This window comes from Nyctereutes procyonoides, unplaced genomic scaffold (genome assembly GCF_905146905.1).
Source record: "Nyctereutes procyonoides isolate TBG_1078 unplaced genomic scaffold, NYPRO_anot_genome, whole genome shotgun sequence".
Taxonomy (NCBI): Eukaryota; Metazoa; Chordata; class Mammalia; order Carnivora; family Canidae; genus Nyctereutes; species Nyctereutes procyonoides.
Window position 1 is genome coordinate 13,588,911 of NW_026575034.1, and position 12,894 is coordinate 13,601,804.

Genomic DNA, 12,894 nt, shown 5'->3' on the forward strand with positions numbered 1-12,894 from the left:
TGTCCTTGTTTGGTGAGGGGACACTTGTCCATAGATACAGACTTGTAATTCTGAGAAAATGCATCACAGATTCTTATAGAAAAGATAGCGAGAACACAAATAGCGTCTTCCGTGGCAGTGAAGCAAAAACATCCAGGGAAACACAAGCTGTGCCCAAGGGGCTGATTCCAGAACTCAGTGGGGAGGTGGGTAACAAGAAAGAGAGGAGAATTGCCTTGGGGGAGGAGTCCACATCAGAAGTGGGTAGTGGGGAGAGCCTGACCTCAGGGGTGCTGTCTGGCCCAGGCCAGCATATTTGAATCACAGTGCGCCACGCAGTTCCAAGCTGTGTGAACCCACAGCACAGACTTTGTGGCCTCCAGCTTCCATTTCAGCAGAACCAGGATTTTGTTCTTCCATCCTCTTCTTCACGCAGCCATGTACATTAGGGACAGTGGACTTTGCTCCCAGCTCCAAGGAGTAGGCCTGACCGGCTGCTCTAAAGGCAGTCATTTCCCCTTGACCGTGTTCAGTCTAAGGGTGTGCATGGGACCCAGTTCTGGCCAATGAGAGCTCAGAAGCGTGTTGGAGGAATCTGGCAAAACTCTCTTTGTTTCACAGAAAGACTCATAGACATGTTTTCTCTTCTTCCTCTAGATTTTGTGTGATGCCTGGACCCTTCATCTTGCAGCTTGAGGGATGAGGTTGACATCAAAGATGACGTGCAGAGAGAGCCGGAAAGAACCAGGATTCTTATGACATTGTTGAGTTGCTAAGCAAACCTGAAAACATATCCTACCTCTAAACTTATTTTATTTTATTTTTTAAAAAAGATTTATTTATTTATTTTAGAGAGAGAGAGCATGTGGGGTGGGGGAGGGAGAGGCAGAGGGAGAAGGAAAGAAAGACTCGCAAGCAGACTCCCAGCCAAGCATGGAGCCTGACGTGGGGCACCTTCCCATGACCCTGACATCATGCCCTGAGCTGAAACTGAGGGTTGGATGCTGAATTGACTGAGCCACCCAGGCGCAGCTCTAAACTAATTTTTAAAAAGATTTCTTTATTTATTTGAGAGAGAGAGAGAGTGAGAGAGAGCAAGAGAGAGCGAGCAGGGGTGAGGGGCAAAAGGGAGAGGGAGAAAGAGTCTCAAGCAGAGTCCATGTGGAGCCCTGTGCAGGACTAGATCTCACAGCCCTGAGATCTTGACCTGAGCTGAAACCAAGAGTGGGAGGCTCAACCAACTGTGCCACCCCAGTGGCCCCCTCCAAACTTATTTTAAAGCAAATTTCAGTTGGGAGTTCGGCCACTTGCAATCGAAAGCATATACTCCACAAATATATATCGGAATCCAACTATTTATCAGGTGAAGGGCAAACAGTTCTAAATGATAATACGTCTCATCTCTCCTTCCACAGACCTTATCTTAGAGTGGAGGAGGGCTAGACATCAGACAACTGATTTTTTATTTTTAAACATTTTATTTATTTATTCATAGAGACACACACACACAGAGAGGCAGAGACACAGGCAGAGGGAGAAGCAGGCTCCATGCAGGGAGCCCGACGTGGGACTCGATCCTGTGTCTCCGGGATCACGCCCTGGGCTGGAGGTGGCGCTAAACCCGCTGAGCCACCAGGGCTGCCCCAGACAACTGATTTAAATGAATATTTACTCCTAATAGTGTAAATTGCTACAAAGGAGAACGCGCACAGAGCAGATCTGATCCTCTCTGCACATACACTGTCTCAGTCTCTCTCTTCACTGAGCTTTTCTTTCTTTTTCTTTCTTTCTTTCTTCTTTCTTTCTTTCTTTCTTTCTTTCTTTCTTTCTTTCTTTCTTCTTTCTTTCTTTCTTCCTTCCTTCCTTCCTTCCTTCTTTCTTCTTTCTTTCTTTCTTTCTTTCTTTCTTTCTTTCTTTCTTTCTTTCTTTCCTTTCTTTTTTTTCTTTTACTTCAATTGTGCTTCCTGTAAGAAGGTAGTTTGCACTAGGTTCTAAGTTTGACTTCTTGGTAAGGGCTTGTGGCATTCGTTTGATGACTAAAGGGATTTCCATAGACTTTCAATGTAAGACCAAAGCTGACGTGCTTCTGTAAACTTGTAAAGGCTAAACTGCATTCCTTCTTGGATGGAAGGAGTCCAATCTGTGGTTTGCCTCAGATGAGCAAATCCCATTCCACTAAACAGCAGCCCTGAAAGATTGCCAAAGAAATTCTGAAAAATGAGATAACTTAGGAGGGCTTGGGACAGTGCTCAGGGAATCATTCACAGTGGTGTAAGTATTGGATAAATTACAAGTAAGTGTTTTATTAGTCATCAGTCAGCAGACTTTTGGTTATAAGATAGCAAAATCGAGGTCTTTTTCTTCTTTACTCAGAAATCAACCCACACAAAAATAAGACTAATAAATACAGAAAGTCCAAAAAAAAAAAAAAACACCCCAAAACAAAAAACAAACAAAAAAAGAGGCCCCCGAGGGACTTGGTCAGGTAAACGTCCGAATCTGGGTTTTGGCTCAGGTCATGATCTCAGGGTCGTGAGATCGATCCCGGTGTCGGGCTCCACTGGGTGTGGAGCCTGCTTAAGATTCTCAGTGTCTCCCTCTCTCTGTGTCCCTCCCCTCCACTCCCCTCTCTAAACAAAACAAAACAAAACAAAACAAAACACAAACAAAACAGAAAGTCCATTTCTGTTGACACCATCTAAACTAGAGAGAGCCGCTGGGGAAATTGTCTTAAGGAAGTGGAGGAAGGTAACGCTGCCACCCTAGGTCCCTGGGGTGCCTTACTCACATTTCCTCGGCCCACCTCTGATTTCAACCATAGCTCAACCTTGCCTGTCCTGATAGCATCAAACTTCAAGGGTGTGACTTGCATCTTTTCTCTTTTTTGCCCTGGAGCCTCTCTCATATTGTGAAAGCTGCTTGGCCCACGTACAAGTGAAAGAATTATTCTGGGGGGCAGTACTCAACCCAAAGGGAAGCAAACAGTAGACAGATAAGTGCTCCAGCATCCAGTGCTTCAGAGAGACCATTCGAGGAGGCACGCTGGACACTTCTCCAGTTCCCATTGTCCACAGTGACAGTCTCAATAACGCACCCTTATAGGGCTTTTCCTTCTTCTCTTGACTTGTTTTTCTTTGCTTCCTTACTCCTGCTTCCTGGGATTGTTTCCTAGATAAACTACCCGCACCCTAGTTCTTCTCTCAGGCTTTACTTTCAGGAAAAACTAAACTAAGGCAAAAGATGTTTGTAGAGGGGGGACTGAAAAGAGGCAAATCCGTTTTCCCTGCAGTATCTGGCGCTAGATGTTCTGGAAGGCAGGAACAAGATCCACCAATGAACAAGTCAACTCTCTGCCTGTGGAGAAGCTACAGGGAAGCCTTCTATCAACAATTCCTGCCCATAGATAGATCCTAATCAGCATTTAAAGACTCCATTCTTCTCTGCTGCCAGAAGAATATTAATTTTTTAAAGTTTTGTTTATTTATTTATTCATTCATTCATTTATTCATTTTTATTTATTTTAGAGAGAGATTATGTGTGCGAGCGGTGGGAGGGGCAGAAGGGGAAGGAAAAGGAGGGGGAAAAAAAATCTCAATCAGACCCCACCCTGAGCCTGCCATGGGGCTTGATCTCAGAACGCTGAGTTCATGACCTGAGCTGAAACCAAGAGTTGGACGCTTAACCGACTGAGCCACCCAGGCACCACAGAATATTAATTTTTAAAAACAGTGTCAAACCTACAGAAAAGTTGCAAGCTTAACACCTATAGAGGTAATTCGAAACCGATGAGTTTTAATATACGTAGAGTAACCTCTTATCCCTGAACTATTTGAGGGTAAGACATCGACAACAGGGTCCATCACTTTAATGTGTATTTCCTTAGAACAAATATAGTCTCCTACTTAACCACGGTAGAGCCATCAAAATCAGGAACTCAACATGGACACAGGACAATGAACCAGTCTTCAGGCCCCTTCTAAGTTTCACCAGTTATCCCAACGAGATCTTTTACGGGAAAGCATGCCAGTTCAGAGCCACGTGTTGCATTTAGTTGTCCGGTCTCTTTGTCCTCCTTTAATCTGACACAGTTCTTCAGTCTTTCCTTGACATTCATGACCTTGACACATTTGAAGATTATAGTCTAGTTATTTTGTGGTTGTTCCTTCAATTTAGGTTTGTCTGAGATTCACGTTTTGCATCTTTGGCAGATACATCACAGGACTGATGTTGTGTTCTCACTGCATTCCATCAGGTATGTGGTTTTCATTTATCCTGCCACTAATGATGTTCACTTTGATCACTTGGTTAAGGTTTCTTCCAGGTTTCTTCACTGAAAAATTACTCTTTCCTTTTGTAACTAGTGTTTTTTTTTATTATTGTGGTAAAAAAAAAAATGCTTCACAGGGATCCGTGGGTGGCGCAGCGGTTTGGCGCCTGCCTTTGGCCCAGGGCGCGATCCTGGAGACCCGGGATCGAATCCCACGTCGGGCTCCCAGTGCATGGAGCCTGCTTCTCCCTCTGCCTGTGTCTCTGCCTCTCTCTCTCATTCTGTGTGACTATCATAAATAAATAAAAATTAAAAAAAAATGCTTTACATAAAATTTACCGTCTTAACCATTTTTTAAGGTTTTACTTATTTATTTGAGAAAGAGAGAGCACAAGAGCAAGATTATAGGGGGAAAAGAGGGGCAGAGGGAAAAGAAGAAGCAGGTTCCCTGCTGAGCAGGGAGCCCAACGTGGGGCTCGATCCCAGGACCCTGGGATCATGACTTGAACTGAAAGCAGATACTTAACCAACGGAGCCACCCAGGTACTCCTGTCTTAACCATTTTTAAGTGCACAATACAGTAATGTTAACTTTTTGCATATTGTCATGCTGCTGATTGCTAGAGCTCTTTCATCTTGCAAAACTGAAACTATATCCATTGAGCAACAGCTTGTCTTTTTGTAGCTAATGGGTATTTTGTGGAAATGTGTTTTGAAACCACACAAATATACTGCTCTTCATTAAGCTTTCGATTTACTCTTTTATTTATGTCAGTATGCACTCATTGTTCCCTGCCTTATGTAGTGGATTGTACTCCATCATTATCATTATTTATTTTGAAATATTCTAGATTTGCCCAGTGGGGGTCCTATCAAGTTTGTTTCTATGTCTTTTTGATATGTCCCCATTGTTTTTTGACCATTTCCTAACATTCTGATAGAAAAAGATGTTTCGGGTTCATCTTGAACTTTCCCTGACTGAGCCCTGGAAGCAACCCTTTCTCCAAGAAGCTCTGGTTCCTTCGGTGGAGAATGGTTTTGAGAATCTCAGAACTATTAGGTAATCTCATTGTGTTTGGGATATCCCTGCTTCCAGACCCTAAGCATGGGCAGCTAGGGAATATACCTGTGTATATCCAGGTGTGAGTGTGTGTGAGTGTGGGTGTGCATGGTATATGTGTGATGCTCACATACAGACATTTGTGTGTATATTATTTCTATATCTGTCCATATATATTGAAATTTATGTTTTTATCAATACCTCAAGTTCTAATTGAACACTACATTCTGTTTTTCTCCCTTTCACTATATTTAACTACATTCCAACAGTGAGAAAACATATGAATGTGTAGGGAATATACTCAATCAAAATATGAAAATAAGGAAGTTACTAAAGAGTATGCACACTATGAGTTCCCCCTCCTGTTTTTTTTTTTTTTAAAGATTTTATTTATTTATTCATGAGAGACAGAGAGAAAGAAGCAGAGTTACAGGCAGAGGTAGAAGCAGGCTCCATGAAGGGAGCCTGACGTGGGACTTGATCCTGGGTCTCCAGGATCACACCCTGGGCTGAAGGTGGCGCTAAACATCTGGGCCACCCGGGCTGCCCGAGATCCCCCTTTTTAAAGTTAATAAAGTTAATCTGCATTGCAAAAAAGTCTGGAAGATTGCTAGCACTGGCTTTTTGTTTTGTTTTTCAGAGAAGTGGGCTTATAGGAGCTATTTATTTATTTATTTATTTATTTATGATAGTCGAGAGAGAGAGAGAGAGAGAGAGAGAGAGAGAGAGAGAGAGGCAGAGACACAAGCAGGCTCCATGCACCGGGAGCCTGATGTGGGATTCGATCCTGGGTCTCCAGGATCGCGCCCTGGGCCAAAGGCAGGCGCCAAACTGCTGCGCCACCCAGGGATCCCAATAGGAGCTTTATACTTTCTACATTACATCTATTTTTATTGTATTAAAATTAGCTTTGCCAAGAGCAGGAATTATTTTTTTAACAGGATGTCAGTGGCTCTTTTCCTACTGCTGTCCAGTCACAGCAGTAGGAAAAAATAAATAAATTTATTTTTTATTGGTGTTCAATTTGCCAACATACAGAATAACACCCAGTGCTCATCCCATCAAGTGCCCCCCTCAGTGCCTGTCACCCAGTCACCCCCACCCCCCACCCACCTCCCCTTCCACCACCCCTAGTTCGTTTCCCAGAGTTAGGAGTCTCTCATGTTCTTTTTTTTTTTTTTTAATTTTTATTTATTTATGATAGTCACATGAGGGAGAGAGAGAGAGAGAGAGAGAGAGGCAGAGACACAGGCAGAGGGAGAAGCAGGCTCCATGCACCGGGAGCCCGACGTGGGATTCGATCCCGGGTCTCCAGGATCGCGCCCTGGGCCAAAGGCAGGCGCCAAACCACTGTGCCACCCAGGGATCCCAAGTCTCTCATGTTCTTATAGTTGATCTTTGAACAACGCAGATTTGAACTGTGAAGATCCAGTTAGATATGGATTTTTTGAGATAAATATAATACAGTACTGTAAATGTACTTTCTCTTCTTTATGATTTTCTCAACAGTATTTTCTTTTCTCTAGCTTACTATATCATAAGAATACAGTACGTAATCATATAACATACAAAATATGTGTTAATTGACTTTATGTTATCAGTAAAGCTTTCAGCTGACAGTAGGCTATTAGCTAAGTTTTTGGAGAGTCAAAAGTCATATGTAGATTTTTGACTGCATGGGGGGTTGGCACTCTAGCACTTGTGTTGTTCAAGGGTTCACTATACGAACCAAAACCACAGCAAGATACCATTTCATGTCCACTAGGATGGCTATAATGAAAAAAATAATAAAAGATGTTATCGAGAATATAGAGAAACTGGAACCCTCATATGCTGCTAGTAGGGATATAACAGGTTATCACTGTTTGGGAAAGCAATCTAGCAGTTTCTCAAAAGGTTATACATACAGTTACCATATGACCCAGAAGTTCCAAGAGAAATGCAAAAGAATATCCACACAAAACCTTGCAGTTGCTCTTTTCCATCTTGCAAGATGGCGGGCGAAAAAGCCGAGAAGCCGGATACTAAGGAGAAGAAACCTGAAGCCAAGAAGGTTAATGCCGGTGGCAAGGCAAAGAAGGGTAACGTAAAGGCTAAAACTAAAACGCCAAAGAAGGGGAAGCCCCACTGCAGCCGAAACCCTGTCCTAGTCAGAGGAATTGGCAGATATTCCCGATCGGCTATGTATTCCAGAAAAGCCATGTACAAGAGGAAGTATTCGGCAGCTAAATCCAGGGTTGAAAAGAAAAAGAAGGAGAAGGTTCTTGCTACCGTTACAAAACCAGTTGGTGGTGACAAGAATGGTGGTACCCGAGTGGTTAAACTTCGCAAAATGCCTAGGTATTATCCTACTGAAGATGTGCCTCGCAAGCTGTTGAGCCATGGCAAAAAACCTTTCAGTCAGCATGTGAGAAAGTTGCGAGCTAGCATCACTCCTGGGACCATTTTGATCATCCTCACTGGGCGCCACAGAGGCAAGAGGGTAGTTTTCCTGAAGCAACTGAGCAGTGGCTTGCTACTTGTGACTGGACCTCTGGCCCTCAACCGAGTTCCTCTGCGTAGAACACACCAGAAATTTGTCATTGCCACTTCCACTAAAATTGATATAAGCAGCGTGAAAATCCCCAAACATCTCACTGATGCTTATTTCAAGAAGAAGAAGCTGCGTAAACCCAGACACCAGGAAGGGGAGATTTTTGACACAGAGAAGGAGAAATACGAGATTACAGAGCAGCGCAAGGTTGATCAGAAAGCTGTGGACTCGCAAATTCTGCCAAAAATCAAAGCTGTTCCTCAGCTTCAGGGCTACCTCCGCTCTGTGTTTTCTCTCACAAATGGAGTTTACCCTCACAAATTGGTGTTCTAAATTTTTTACAAAGAACCTAATTAAACAACTGATCCATTTCTTTTGTGTCTTTTTTTATTTTTACCTGCCTGGAAGTGTGGTTTGACTCGGCCAGCTTGTGGGATCTTAGCCTCTGCTAAGAGGAGTGGGAGCTGAATGGGTGGTACCAGCTGTAGTGGAACCTTCTCTTTGTCGGCTCTGGACTAGCATTTAGCTCCCTTAGTCTCTGGCTTGTCACCCAGCACCCACCTGCATTTTTTTCCCAGGTCATCGTTGAACCAGATAATACTGGACTATGAGGACTGGAAGCCGCCCTGCTCTTTAGGCCACAGACTTCCATTTCTCCCCCATTGGCCCAACTCTAAGTCCTTCCCCCATAGTCATTGCCATTAGTCTTGTGTATCTAGTTTTTTTGAAGTGTACACAGCAAATGAGTATAATGATTCACCATTTTTTTTTAACCCGAAAACCTTGTATACTGTATATACTGTTACACAGATAATGTGTTCTGGTCCTTCCATGAAGTCCATCTTCATTGATGTAGAGGCTAGTGTGCCGTTATATGGTATTTGGGTTTACATCATTTGTAAGTATATACAAAGTAATAAATAAGCTCAAGTGTGCACACAGATGAGTATCAGGTAAGAATTATTTTTGGCGGAGTACGTTTCTGCAATTTAATTTTAGTAGATTGTGCCAAACTGCCTTCTGTGGGGTTTGAGCCAGTTTATGCTCTTGTACAAGAGTGTCTTTTCTGGGATCCCTGGGTGGCGCAGTGGTTTGGCGCCTGCCTTTGCCCCAGGGAGCGATCCTGGAGACCCGGGATTGAATCCCACGTCGGGCTCCCGGTGCCTGGAGCCTGCTTCTCCCTCTGCATGTGTCTCTGCCTCTCTCTCTCTCTCTGTGACTATCATAAATAAATAAAAGTTAAAAAAAAAAAACAAAAAAACAAAACCTTGCAGTTGACGCTTCATGGCAGCATTATTCATAATAGCCAAAAAGTGGAAACAAAACTAAATGTCTTTCAAGTGACAAATAGATAAATAAAATGTGGTATATTATTTGGCAATAAAAAAGAATGAAGTACTGATACATTCTACAAAATTGATAAATCTCAAATGCGTTAGGATATCAATCAATCAATCAATCATCTATCTATAGATGATCTATATCTATATAGAAGAAGTCAACATAAACAGATGAACAAGAAAATATTTGTAACACAGAGTGCAAAGTTCTACCTCAGATATAAGCTCTGAAAATTCCAGAGCAGTCTGGAGCTGGAGAATCAGTCAAGGTTCCATGGACTTGAAGATGTTTTGGGTGGGCTTGGAAGGATGAATAGGCATTAGCTAATTGATGAGGTTGGAGAAAGTCCTCCTGGTAAAGCAAACAGCATATGGTGTGCAAACATAAAAGTCGAATTCCAGGGGCGCCTGAGTGGCTCAGTTGGTTAAGTGTCTGACCCTTGATTTCAGTTCAGGTCATGATCTCAGGGTTGTGAGACTGAGTCCCGCATCAGGCTCCACATTGGGCTCTGCACTCAGCAGGGAGCCTCTGCCTCTCCCTCTGCCCTTCCCCTCACTCTAAAAAAAAAGAAGCTAAAAAATATTTACTAAGTGTCTCCTCTGTGTCTGACAGAGTGGTGGGCACCGGGATCCTGGTGTGAAAAAAAATATGCGTAAAGCTCTTGGGCCTGATGTCCACTGTGGACTAATCAGCCAATTATAAGGATGAGAAATAGGGTGATGGAGCAGTCACATGGCTTTTGCGAAGTAAACTCCTGAGACAAGGCAAATAGTTCCTACAGAGAAGTCAGTACATCAGTATATGTCCCAGTGTGGCTGCAAAGGTAAGAGTTTCGTCTCAGGTTCTGATGGGATCCGTGCAGTCTTGACAGCTTTTCCTGGGCCTCCTCCAGGTTACACACCCCTCACCCTCCCAAGCTGTGTCCCATCCCCTTTGTTGCTAGTTCAAGTTGTGCCACTAGGGGCTGGACAGTGAGTGACTGGCCAGGGCGGATGCACTCTGAGTCTGAAGGCAGCAGGGAGGTCTCGGGGTGCAGCCCCCTGATGGTCTGGCCTGAGGACAATTGGGCTGGCCCCAAAAGAGGCAGAGAGGATATGGCAGATGGATGCCTAGTGCAAAAGGCTCCCTGCTAGGCAGCTCGACTCTGCCTCTGAGTTCTTTCCATGTAATTACCACCCCGAGGCAGGCACTAATAAGGTGATCTGAGAGGCAGGCAGTATTTTGCATAATTCCCAGGAGGCCAGTACTGAGGACCAGGACCGATTATTCCCTTGTGTCTTCCAAGAACAATAAGGGCATGTGGATGAGTGTCACTGAAGGAGCAGACGCGGGGGGACACGTGGCAGCTCCCTGTTGTGGAACCAACCCGAGGGACCCTCTGGCGTGGTGCTGCGGGTGGAGAGAACTGAAGCTGTTGGAGTTGGGCTGCAAAATTGTCCTCTGTCTGGGTCAGACAGGCTAACTGTGGCATCTCTCTGGCTCTACGCTCCTCCCTTCAGCCTTCAAACTGCTCAAGCCTCATTCCACATTTACAAAACCCTCCCTTACACACCTCAGTTGGCAGGTGAGCTCCCTACCCCCCTCCCAAGTCAGACTTCTGGAAAGAGCTCGCATCTGCTGCATTCACGTCTCATCTCAATAGTTCTCACCAAAGTCGTTAAAGCAGAAACCAATCCCTTATCTTCCTCGCCCCTCTGGAGGACTTCATACGCTTGGGATCCTCTTCCCTTGGCTCCAGTAGCACCAGCCTCTCTGGTTCTCTTTGGACCACTCTGTTTTCTCAGAATCCAGCTTGGGTCACTGAATTCTCCTCTGTGGCCTATTCCTTAAATGCTGCTCACACCCAGGATCTGCGCTTGACACCCTTTCCCTTTGGCTCTGGGTGATGGCACCCATGCATCTGGTCTCACGGGTCCCTCACACACTGATGATGTCCAGCTCTCTATCACTTTTCTGAGCTTCCAGCCTCTTTATCATCTTGCTCCCCGGATTGACCAGGTCCCTCAACTCAATAGTTGTACAGTTGAGCTAACCACCCATTCCCTCAGATTTGCTCCTGTGATGCTCTTGAGCTCAGCTGGTGGCAAGACCTTCACTCAGATGCAAAAAATAAGACATCTAAGTAGTAGTCTATCCAATCCATCTTCGTGTCTAATGTCATTGGCAATTTGATGCCTCCACTGCCCTCCATCTGCCTCCCCAGCTCCCTAGCATCACTAACTTAGATCAGGCCTCAGCATCTCTTCTATGGACTTTGCAACAGTTTGCTAATGCGCTTCCCTGCCTCTCATCTTTCTCTCCCTGTATTCCATCCTCTGTAATTCTCTCCAAGTGATTCATTGAAACCGAAATCTATGACTCCATCACCCGGTTGAAAATTCTTTAATGTTTCCCATTTCCCTCAGGATAAAATCCAAATCCTTGACCCCAAATCCATGCTGAAGGGGTACCCGATAGGAAGTCTGCAGGAGGAGGGTTGGGAGAGCGGCTCCTCACAACTAAAAGGGATGCACAGGAACAAATGCTCCTCTTCTCTTTTGGAGATGAAATGTCTGCTTGTGACATCTGGAAATTCTTTGCTCATCTCTTAACCACAAGGACAGATATTGCAGACATGCTAAGGAAAGACTAGAAGACAGACAGCGCTTGGATCCTGCTGAGCTCCCTAAGCCAGTGAATTAACCAGCCCTAGAATGGCATACTTTTAGATTTCCTGGAGCATGGGGTAACAAATGCCCTAATTATTGAAGCTACTTTACTTAGGTTTTCTGCTACTTGCAGTTGAGAGCATCCTAACTAACACATTTATAATATGTTCCCCTTTTTTTAAGATAGAGAAAATATCAAAGACTGTGTTAAAATGAAGTGTTCTAAAGAAGAAGGGGAAAAAGAGGAGGAGAAGGAGGAGGAGGAAAAAGAAGAAGTAGTTATGACCCTCTTTGGAGGTATTAGGTCTGTATCTTTGTTTTGTTCACACAGTAACAGGTACCTTCCCCTGTTGTGGCACATAGAACAGAAATTTTTAGGCTTCTTTGAACACATTACAGCCCAAGCATTAATGCCGCTGTGGACAGCCAAATGCATTCCCAAATTCAGTGTCTTACTTATGCAAACAAAAACTTCCCCACCCCTCAGAGCCATATCTAGCCTGCTTTAGCCCTGAGGTCAGTGTAAGGAATATAATAATAGCTAGTCAGCCACCCTGTGCAGAGCTGGGTGTCTCAGCTCATCGCTGCTGAAACATCTAGTTATGCTGGGCTCGTCGTCATGGAAACACAGCTGATGATGTGAGCATATGGCCTTAGAGCCTCTGTCTCTTACATTCCCAGCGAGGGAGGGGGCTGGTACTTGAGAACGACGCAACAATGTCCTATATTATCTGCTGTGCCTGTTGAACGAAAGGGGAAGAATAGATTGCTGTGGAGAGAGCTGAATTGGGGGTGCTGTGAAGAATTCGAATTTAGAGAGCTCTGGTCCCTCTGAGAACAGACACCGAGTTAGGCTTGTGTACATAAATTGTGTGCAGATGGACCTGTGGAGGGTGGAGGAGTGGAGGGCAGGATGCAGGAGAACACATGTCATCAATACTTACTGTGTGGCGGACTCTGAATTACAGCTGGTCACAATAATAGGCATTTTTGGAACACACAGGAAGCGCACATCCTAATCTCACGCAATCCATGTGATAGCCCCATGAAACGGATTCCGTTATTAT

General features: G+C 44.4%; 1 protein-coding gene across 1 annotated transcript; it reads left to right on the plus strand.

The window, feature by feature from the left end:
- Positions 1–7,285: 7,285 nt before the first annotated feature.
- LOC129504806 (60S ribosomal protein L6) lies at positions 7,286–8,211 on the plus strand. The gene has a single exon (XM_055317692.1). The coding sequence runs from the start codon at positions 7,299–7,301 to the stop codon at positions 8,169–8,171; it is 873 nt and encodes a 290-aa protein (XP_055173667.1). The 5' UTR covers positions 7,286–7,298; the 3' UTR covers positions 8,172–8,211.
- Positions 8,212–12,894: the final 4,683 nt, after the last annotated feature.

Excerpts from the sequence above, each read along its gene's own strand:
- LOC129504806 (XM_055317692.1), top strand. The coding sequence starts at position 7,299 with ATGGCGGGCGAAAAAGCCGAGAAGCCGGATACTAAGGAGAAGAAACCT.